The sequence below is a fragment of the Numida meleagris genome, chromosome 21 (assembly GCF_002078875.1).
Source record: "Numida meleagris isolate 19003 breed g44 Domestic line chromosome 21, NumMel1.0, whole genome shotgun sequence".
NCBI classification, from domain to species: domain Eukaryota; kingdom Metazoa; phylum Chordata; class Aves; order Galliformes; family Numididae; genus Numida; species Numida meleagris.
In genome coordinates, this window is record NC_034429.1 from 1,335,125 (window position 1) to 1,345,470 (window position 10,346).

At 54.2% G+C, this 10,346-nt stretch overlaps 1 protein-coding gene across 3 annotated transcripts in view; it reads left to right on the forward strand.

Moving 5' to 3' along the window:
• Positions 1-10,346, forward strand: part of PEBP4 (phosphatidylethanolamine binding protein 4) — a 60,864-nt gene that overhangs the window by 22,713 nt on the left and 27,805 nt on the right. Inside the window, exons 4-5 of one of the 3 annotated variants that reach the window (XM_021374926.1) lie at positions 6,163-6,261; positions 7,907-8,382. In XM_021374926.1, the coding sequence (XP_021230601.1) occupies positions 6,163-6,261; positions 7,907-8,017 (210 nt within the window). In that variant the 3' untranslated portion in view covers positions 8,018-8,382. Of the gene's footprint in view, positions 1-6,162; positions 6,262-6,495; positions 7,066-7,906; positions 8,383-10,346 lie in introns of those variants that run through there. The other 2 variants (XM_021374924.1, XM_021374923.1) reach the window with 2 other exon arrangements.

Sequence of the window (10,346 nt, forward strand, 5' to 3'; positions counted from 1 at the left end):
CATCCCATCCCATCCCATTGTTCCCATCCCATCCCATCCCATCCCATCCCATCCTCCTCCTCCTCCTCCTCCTCCTCCTCCCTCTTCTATTTTGTTTCTTTTTAACATTTCTGGCTTCCCAGCACCAGAACCCAATCTGTCACTTTTGTCACCGAGTTCTATTTGCCCAGCAAAGGCCTCTCCTCACTGTCACCTCAGAGCCACCGTGGGATGCTCGCGTGCCAGTGCCAGCATCCCAGTGCACTCCCCCCAGCCGCACTTTGCCAGATAATGAGAGCGAGTTTAGAAACTTAAAGCCTCTTCCTTGCACGCTGGTGAGTGACACAAATGGAGTTCATATTTAATCATCTGTTAACTCGTTGTCTATTATAGCTCTTTAATAGCACCATAGATATTCTTAATGAAGCATGATTTAAGGTATTTACAGCTCTAGGACCGACAGACATCACTCACAGTGTGCAGGTAATGAGGCGTAAAACAGCTCTGGAAACCGTAAAAATGGGAGAGAGGGAGGGAGAGCGAGAGAAAGCGGGCGAGGAGTTGGAGCTGAATTGTTCCGGGGTTTGTTTTAAAATGTTTAGGCATTTAAAGTCATTTCAGCTTCCCGAGGTGTCTGATGGCAGCGAGTGCAGCGGGTCCCGGATCCGCGACCCCGACCTCGGTGCTGGGGGATGGGGACAGCGCCGCTTCAGCTCCATCCCACGGAGCCAAAAAGCACGGAAATTGGGAAAATGCCGTTGTGGGGTCTGCCGAGACGGGGCTGCTTGCTTTTTGGCCAACCCAATGGCATGCATGCAGCAGCGAAGCGATGGACCTTCCCTTTGCTCATCAGATGTCACCCCCGCGCAACGCTCCCCGGCAAAACAATCCGGACGCACTCAACGCATGAAAACCCACCCGGACCCAAGCCAAGATTTGCAAAATAATTTGTGACGGAGGTGCCATTTTGCATCAAAATATTGTGCAGCAAATGTCAAACGCCACCAGCCCATGTGTCCCCACGAGTGACGGTAATTGGGGCGGACGGCTGCGCTCTGCCACCTCCTCCTCGCGCGGTGATCCTGGCGCGGCCGGTCCCGAGCGATGGCCAACGTCCCGGCTCCGAGATGGGGATGCTCGTTAGCAAAGAGCTCATTAGCTTGCCTCCCGTCACCTTGTGAATAAATAGCTATGGGAGAAGTGGGGACGGAGCACGCAGGGAATGGGTGGCACCGTGCGCTTTAGTTTGTGCTTTTCCTTTTGGTGGTGGTTGGGAGAATGGGCAGCAGTGGGGTTGCAGTGTCCCCATCGCCGGGTCCTTGCTTTGGGGTTGCGTCCCGTGGTGACGGTGACGTGGTTGGAGCTCCGTTTTGGGGAAACCATTGCTACGGGGTCTGTGAGCAAGGGGTACAGCATGCTGCTCCCCTCCCTGCCACAAACGCGCTCCTCCTGCACGGGCACCTCCCAGGTCCTCTGCAAACAGATCTGTTCCTACAGAGCGTGAGCCCCGTGGAAGCTCACCCTGTTTTGTGCATCGCTGCACCCTGAGCACAGGACATTTCCACGGGAAAGCAAGCTGCTCTCCTTTCGGAGCGGATAACCCATTTCCCAAACCATCCCAAGGGCCTCCATTGGGGAATAAGCCTTACAAATCGACGCGCTCACCGTAACGACCCCGCATTAATCCCTTATTATCCGGACATCGGGCTGCATAAATATTTGGCTGCCTCAGCTCCCCGGGGAGCTGGGGGGGCAAAGCCTGTTAGAAAGTCAATGAAGTTCCCTTGGGCAGAGCGGGGGGGGGGACGAGATGCTTTGGGTCAAGCGCTGAGATTGTGCCACATGTCCCCTTGGGCAAGTCCTGCTGAGGAGGGTTAATATTGCTGACCTATTTTGCAAGGGGAAAGCAGCGAGGCTCTGGTTTCAATTAGAAAGGTAAAAACCACCTCGAAACACTGCTCCCACAACACCCAACTCGGCTGCAAACAGTTTTTTTCGCCTGCCTCACCCCCCCGTTAGCCATGGGAGAAGGAGCTAGAATCTCTCTTTGGCGAAGCATCAGCAGCAGAATTGCTAACTACGTGCCCGTTATAGAAACTTTTTAGTACTGGGGACGAGCCAAGAAAAAAGCCCAGATTGACTCTGAGCTCTCAGCTGGCGCTCGTGGTGCTTCCACTGCGCAGGGGGAGCGGCAGCTCCAGCTCCTGCATGGCGTGCAGGCAGCATCCTGCACCCATCTCCTGCACCCCATATCCGTCATCCTGCACCCTGCATCCTGCATCCTGCACCCTGCATCCCACACCTCGCATCTCGCATCTTGCATCCAGCCTCACTCATCTCATAGCCCAAATTCCGCAACCCAGATCCTGCATCCTGCTTCTCGCATCCTGCATCCCACATCGTGCATCTCGCATCCCGCACCCTGCAGCCTGCACCTTGCATCCCGCATCCTGCATCCTACACCCTGCACTCTGCATCCCACACCTTACATCTTGTATCTTGCATCCAGCCTCACCCATCTCATAGCCCATATCCAAATTCCGCAACCCAGATCCTGCATCCTGCTTCTCGCATCCTGCATCCCACATCGTGCATCTCGCATCCCGCACCCTGCACCCTGCACCTTGCATCCCGCATCCTGCATCCTACACCCTGCACTCTGCATCCCACACCTCGCATCTCGCATCTTGCATCCTGCCTCACCCATCTCATAGCCCAAATTCTGCAACCCAGATCCTGCATCCTGCTTCTCGCATCCTGCATCCCACATCGTGCATCTCGCATCCTGCACCCTGCACCCTGCACCTTGCATCCCGCATCCTGCATCCTACACCCTGCACTCTGCATCCCACACCTTACGTCTTGTATCTTGCATCCCGCCTCACCCATCTCATAGCCCATATTCTGCATCCCCATCCCGCATCCTGCATCCTGCTTCTCACATCCTGCATCCCACATCACGCATCTTGCATCCTGCACCTTGCATCTCGCATCTTGCATCCCGCCTCACCCATCTCATAGCCCATATTCTGCGTCCCCCATCCCACATCCTCCACCCTGCATCCCACATCCTGCATCCCACATCCTGCACCCCACACCCCTCATCCCACACCTTGCATCCAGCATCCTGCATCCCGCACCCCACATCCTGCATCCCCCAATCCCGAATCCCACCTTCTACATCCCGCATCTCTCATCCCACATTCTGCATCCCCCATCCCACACCTCGCATCCCGCCTCTTGCATCCCACGCCTTGCATCTGGCATCTTGCGTCCTACATCCCACATCCCACACCCATCATCCTGCACCCCACACGCCACACCGATGCAGCTCCCTGCCCATCTGTGAGCCGCCATGGGGTGCATTTCCCCTCCCATGCTCAGGTTGCATGCAGTGAGCTCTGCGCTGCTCGCTGTGCCAACGACCTCGTCCCATGTGCTGTAGGCTGCTCAAAGTCAACCCCAACTGGGATGTCCCCAAGCCCAGCAAACCCTTTTTTTGTTCCAAACAGCGCCCGTTGGGCTGTGGCTTTGCTCATCACTTGGCTCCTTCCCTTTGAGACTGAATTTCCAGGGTGATCCAGGCCGGCAAAGCCTGGATCCCATTGCAGCACACGCCGCATCCCGCATCCCCATCCCCAAAACCCCGCTTTGGCTGCCGGGGAAACGCCATCGCCCGCCCGGGTTCGCATGTGTGCCGCTTCCATGTGCGCTCGTTTCCAAGGAAACTGCTTGCTCTACATGTGTGTGGCTTAGCACCCTGCGTGCTCTCCTTCGGATAAATCCTTAATTCCTGCACGGTTCCCCGTAATCCCGGTGCACAAATCCCCCCCCGCCGCCCACATCCCGCTCCCTGCGTTTCCCAACCTGTGGATGGCGGCAGAGCCAGGACTGGCTGCAGTGGGAGCTGCACACATTGCTGCAGCGATGCATGGAGCTGCTGTCAGCTCCCCTTGGGATGCACTTTGGGGTCTTGGGATGGCAGCACACTTTGGGTTTTTGGCCAGCCCCACATTGCAGGGCCGGGAGGGGGAGCTGAACAGGGAGCGCTTTGCGAAGGAGTTATTTCTTGTGTTGGAAGCCCTCACGGCTTTTGGTTGCCTTGGCAAAATTAGCAAAGTGTGGCTTTTTCTGAGAGCAGATTCGGGGTGGAGATCCCTTCCCCTCCTCCCCAAAATCCCCGGGGCGATGACATTGAGCAGTGTCACCCGAGGCCAGCAGCCAACGCCGTGCACCCGTGGTGGGGAGGACTGCAGAATTAGCAAACCAACCCCAGCGCTGCTCTGCTGCGGGGCCGCGGTGCAGAGCGAGCAGCAGCAAAACCCCAGTTCCCCGCACAGCACGGCCCTCGCGCCCGGTGGGACTGCACAGGGCACTGCTCCCTGCACCCAGCAGTGCAAGAAACCGCCCCACATCCTCACGGCCCCACTGCACCCAATGGGATCCGGGCTTGGGACCCTCCCCGTGCCCGTCCCCCGTGGGGGTCTGCCCCGCACCGCGTGCACAGCACCTTTCTAGGCCACAATCTGCACCCAATCGCGAGCCTGCTGCTAACTCCGCTTGCACTCTATTCTCGTGTTTGCTGTTATTTTTTAACACTTGCTTTATTTTTTTTCCTCCTTTTTTTTTTTTAAATTTTTTTTTAATTTTTTTTTTTTATTTTTTTATTTTTTTTTTGCATAAAAGCGCTACCCCTCTCCCCAGAGCCTGCCTGCAGCGAAGGCATGGTCTGTACAACTGCAATTATTTCGAAGAACAGATGGAGCGAGGAGCAGAAAGTCTGTTAATAGTAATAGAAATGCTACATGTTAACCTGGACAGCACACGATGACAGTCCCATGACTACACGTTCTGTTCCCACCAGCTGGGCTCCGAAGGAGAAACGAGAGCTTCAGAAGCGCCGTGCTCAGCGCTGCACCCTCCCTAAAGTTAGAGCTCAAATTCCTTCACACTTGCCGAGCGGGGTTTTGGGGTTGTTGGGCTTTTTTTTCTCCCCCCCCCTCCCTCCTCCCTCCCCAATCCCTCCTCCTTCCCATTTTCGGCTCTGGCACGAAAATATTTCCGCTCCTCCGCGGTGCTCAGGGCGATGCTGCAGCTGTGAGCGCCGCGTCCCCATCTCCATCCCATAGTGACCCATTTTTTGGGGGTGCGCATCTGCACGCTTGGCGTAAGCCCGTTGCAAAGCGATTGCGCTGAACCGAGCCGGGATTAAGGCACGGCACCTTGCTCTGGGGCAGGTTGCATCAGCTCAGGATTTTCTCTGCAACTGTTGCAAGCTCTTTGCTCAATGGGTTTAAATCCGCGTTTTGCCGATAAAATGGCTCGTTCGGTGGAGATGACGCTTTGTGGTTTGCACCGAGGGCTGAGCCACGCGTGGCTTTGGGGGCACGGTGACATGGGGGGCACCAAGGCCGTGGTTTGGGGAATGGAGCAGAGGTGGGGTCCGTGGGGCTGCGATCCCGCTGTGAAATCCCTGCCCGCTTTCCCAAGGCCTGGGGGGATTTAGGTACGGAGCTCTGGCTCCGTGCATGAGAACTTGTGACTCAAACCCGCGGCGCTTCCCTGAAATCTCCGCCCCTGGAGCTTGCACCTGGAGGTCTCCTTAGGAGAGGGCCCTTCATCCGTCTGCTTGCGGGATAATCCGCCTCCCGAGGTCCTGCCAAATCCTCGCAGATCAGATTTTCCTCCCACAAACCTTCAGAGGTCACTTCAAACCTGCGGGGCCCCAAATCCCTGCCCTGGTGACACCGTGGGGCGCTGGGTGCCCCCCATACAGGGACCGGGACACCCAAGGGTCCCCACGGCGTGACATTGCTCTCAGGAAATATCCCGGCATCCTATTGCAGGAAAGCAGAAAGCCCTGCAGTGTGGTTATAGGGCCAGGGGGGGAATCCTGAGTGCATTTATTAGGACGAACACCGAAACACCCTTCTCCTTCCTCAGACCCCTTTCTGCAGCCATTGGGATCACTGGGGTCCAGCCGCTTTGCACGCTTCGTGTTCCCCTCCTCGCCTGCTCCCCATGCCTTGCGTTCTCCTTCTTGCTCACGTTACGAGGCACCTTAAAGCGTGCACGCACAGGGAAGGGTGCAAAGCAGCAAAGTGGGGGGCAGGCTGCTCCTTGCTCGCGCGTCGCCAACGCAACCCCACGCACCATTGCCCCAACGCTCTTCTCCTCCCGCAGAGCAAGAAGTACGTGGTGATGCTGGTGGACCCCGATGCTCCCAGCAGAGCTGACCCCCGGAGCCGCTTCTGGAGGCACTGGCTGCTCGCCGACGTCCCCGTGAGTGTCCCCAAAGGGTTGGGGGGGGGGGGACAGGGCGGTGACACGGTGACATCCCAACGGCTGCGCCCAAGCGGGCGCCGTTCATCCCGAGGGTGAGATCCCAAAGGGGGAGAAATGCAAATCGCGCTCGGCGTGTAGGTAGGGGAGCGCTTCCTGAGACTATATCGAGCCAGGCTGGGATTTAAATATTGCTGCTTCTTTCTCTTTTTTTATTTTTTATTTTTTTTTTAGCCTTTCCTAAAGAAATGCCGCCTTGCGGGCTCCTCACCCCCAGCTCTGCCTGTGCAGAGAGCGAGGTGCTCGCGAGAGCTCTTGGTGTCGGCGTGTTCGGGGAGAGGAAGGGGGAACAAAACAGCACGATTTTGGTGGAAATCATGGAGGGAGGGGGGAAAAATTTGAGTTTTTGGTGCCAAATCCCACATTTTTTCCTTTGGGTTTGGCACCAGGCAATGGATGGGGACCCTTCCGTCGCCGCTTTGCGTCCTGGGAGGGTTTGGCAAATCAGTGCGCTCCACTCCTCCTCTTATCTCCTAAAGGCTGAGGTGTTTCAGCTCTGAATCAATCTAACTAATAATCTGAAGTCTAATTAAGATATCAATTAATTTGCAGCGCGCGTTTAGCGAGAAATATCTCGTCATTCTCCGCTATTATTCTCCAAAATTACTGCGGAGGGCTTTTTGTACAGATACCTTAATTAGACTTTTTTTTTTTTTTTTGTGGTTAATGGGAATATTGAGCAAATTAAAATTAGATATTAATACTTCCTGCGAGTTTCATAATTGGCTGGAAAAAAAAAAAAAAGAAAAAAAAAGAAAAAAGAAAAGAAAAACCAACCATAAAGCATCCGGAATAATGGCAGAGATTTGTGCGCAAGGCCTTTCTATTTTGTGATTTTTTCTTATATATTTTTTTATATAATCCTTCACAGAAGCCCTTCTGCATTTCTAACAACAGGGTCTTGGAAGTCTCTCATTAATTTTAATATTTACTAAACGCAAAAAAAAAAAAAAAAAAAAAAAAAGCTCGAGCTCTTGTTTTCCCTTCTGTACACGGCTCCTTCTGAGGCATTCGTTATTGCTAATTATTGTGGTTTTCTTGTCTTTTTTTGTTGTTGTTGTTTATTTATTTATTTTTTTTGGAGCGTGAGATCGTTTGAGCAGAGGTGGGGGATTACAACGGGCACCAGTGGTTGGAAAGCGTTGGGTTTTTTGTTGGGGAAGTGGGTGATGAGGTTGGAAATCTCCTTTCCAGGATGGAAGGAGGGAGCTCTTCCAGCAGCAGGGTGGATCTGGGGGAGAAAAGGTGAATTTGGAGGGAGAAAAGGTGAATTTGGGGGGAGAAAAGGTGAATTTGGAGGGAGAAAAGGTGAATTTAGGGGGAGAAAAGGTGAATTTTGGGGGAGAAAAGGTGAATTTAGGGGGAGAAAAGGTGAATTTGGGGAATGGTTTCACCATCGCCAAGCACTGCGTCTCCATTGGCCCCAACCACGATCATCCAACGCAGCCCATCCTTGTGCTAGGGTTGCACAGACACATCTCCTTATATATATATATTTACACACAAACATATAAGGAGAACCAAATATATATGGCATCTCTGCACCCGTACCTATAGGCTCACCATTCGGCATCCCTCCCCACAGGCATCTTCCTCCCGTTGGCGTGGCATGACCCTCCTAAAACCCAAACCTTGGAATGCTCCATGCAAACTCCAACAACCCCGACACGCCGCCGAGGCTGGGGACGTGTTCTGATGTGAAATACCAACAAAAACCCCCAAAATTTAGGGTTCACATCCCAAAATGCAGCGCTGGGGTTGGAGCATCCCATCCCCATTGGGTTGGCTGCTCCTTATCGCCAACGGCGGCTCCGCTCGTCGGGCGCCGGGGAGATGCTTTCGCTCCCATTCAAAATAATTTAAATAAAAACGTCGCCACAAAGTGGAATAATATCTTTTGATGAATGTTTTTAAAGCCCTTTAGGTTTTCATGGTAATTTGCAGTGTAAAATTATTTAGAGATAAGAGCCAAATTAGCTCTTATAGGCGGAGGTCGATATGTCCCGTTATCCATGCAAGCAGTGTTTAAATATAATCAGCCTTTACTCTAATGCAGCATAATTGTTCATTTGAAATCGCCTTTTTTTTTTTTTTCCTTTTTTTTCCCCCCCCTTACTCCATTCAATGAGTCATTAAAATATTCAAAGGATAATGCAGCGAGTTGGAAATGAATTTATCACATCATCCCGCGCGCGCCGCGGAGCATCAGGTAGCGAGGCAGAGCCGGGGCCGGTTTGCAGAGCCGCCCAGTCCACACGGATCCCCATCTGCTCTGCAGCAAAGGAAGGGAGCAAATCCTGCCCGGGGGGGGGGGGGGGTTGGAGCGCGTTCCGGCCTGATCCCCCTCCTCGGGAGCCGTAAATTTGTGCTCCGCCGCAGCGTCGCCGCTTGAACTTTATTTTTATCCAAATATGTTTGGAGCCGAAAGTCGTTATGGAAACGGGTGCTGGCAGCCGCCAGACCCCGCGTTGAGATGGGGCGGAGCGGGGCTCGGTGCTGGCTCGGCCGTCCCCGCACCCACCTCCTTGTTGGGGGGGGGTTGGGGAAACTGAGGCATGGAGCGGGGCGGAGGTGGGCGTGGGGGTCAGGGTAGGAACGTGAGCCCATGGGGTTGAGAAAGCTCCAATGGGAGCCCCCAACCAACTGATTTCTCCCTTTGGGAAAGCTTCGGGTTGGGTTTGGAGGGTGGCGGAGCGATGCGCGGGTGGGGGTCGGGTTGGGATCGGGTTGGGGTCACGGCGCTGTCCTCGGTGCTGAGTGTCCCGGTGCCACCACCGGCCCCGCTCCCGCGCCTGCGTTTGTCACCGCGCTGATAAACAGGTTCTGGGTTGCAAGTGTCACCATAGAAACAGGTGCTATCTTAAGCAAACAAGGGCTTTATTAACCTTAAAATTTGAGGGTTTTTTTTTCCCCATGACGAGAGGCTGGGGAGGAGCTGCAGGGCGTTCTCGCATCCCTGTCCCCCAGTGGGGTCCTCAGCCCTGTCCCCTACCTTGTCCCCATCCCTGTCCCCATCCCTGTCCCCAGCCCGAAGGGACAGAGGTGCAAGAACCCGGAAGGAAACTTTTCTCTTTGTGCAGTGCCAGAGCTGAGCTGACGCGAAGTGCCATGGATGTAACCATGGTTTTGTTGGGGAAGGCAAAGGGCTGCGGTAATGGGGGTGCACCGGGCAGAGCGAGGCGCAGCCGGCGTGGAGGAGAGTTTGCGAGTCGGACTCCATGGTCCTGATGGGTCCTTTCCGACACAGGGTGTTCTATGAGATGATTCTGTGATTCTAAATTTAATAAGGGAAGGAGATGCTTTTTGGTTGGGTTCTAGCAAAAAAAAAAAAATTATATATATGTATATATATATACATAAACTATATCAGGTTTTGGGTATGCGAGCTCTGCCTGCGGGAAGAGGTGGGTGTGGGAAAGCTGCCCCAGGGAGCTGCCAGCAGAGGAATGCTCCTTTGGGGAGAAGCAGAGCACCAGGACTTGGGGCTGCGGGGATGGGGAGGATCCAATCCCCACCCCGATGCCGGGTCCTGACAGCCAGGAGCGTCCCCGTCCCCATCGGTCCCCATTGCAACAATGGGGAGTTGCAGAGCAGTGATGCAATTATCAGGGGCTCAGCGTTGTTCCCCTTCAGTCCCCATTGCGATGATGGGGAGTTGCAGAGCAGTGATGCAATTATCAGGGCTCAGCGTTGTTCCCCATTAGTCCCCATTGCAACGATAGGGAATTGCAGAGCAGAGATGCAATTATCGGGGGCTCAGCATTGTTCCCCTTCAGTCCCCATTGCAGCAATGGGAATTCTAGAGAAGCAATGCAATTGTCAGGGGCTCAGCATTGTTCCCCTTTAGTCCCCATTGCAACGATGGGGAGTTGCAGAGCAGAGATGCAATTATTGGGGGCTCAGCGTTGTTCTCCATCAATCCCCATTGCAACGATGGGGAGTTGCAGAGCAGCGATGCAATTATCGGGGACTCAGCATTGTTCCCCATTAGTCCCCATTGCAACGATGGGGAGTTGCAGAGCAGC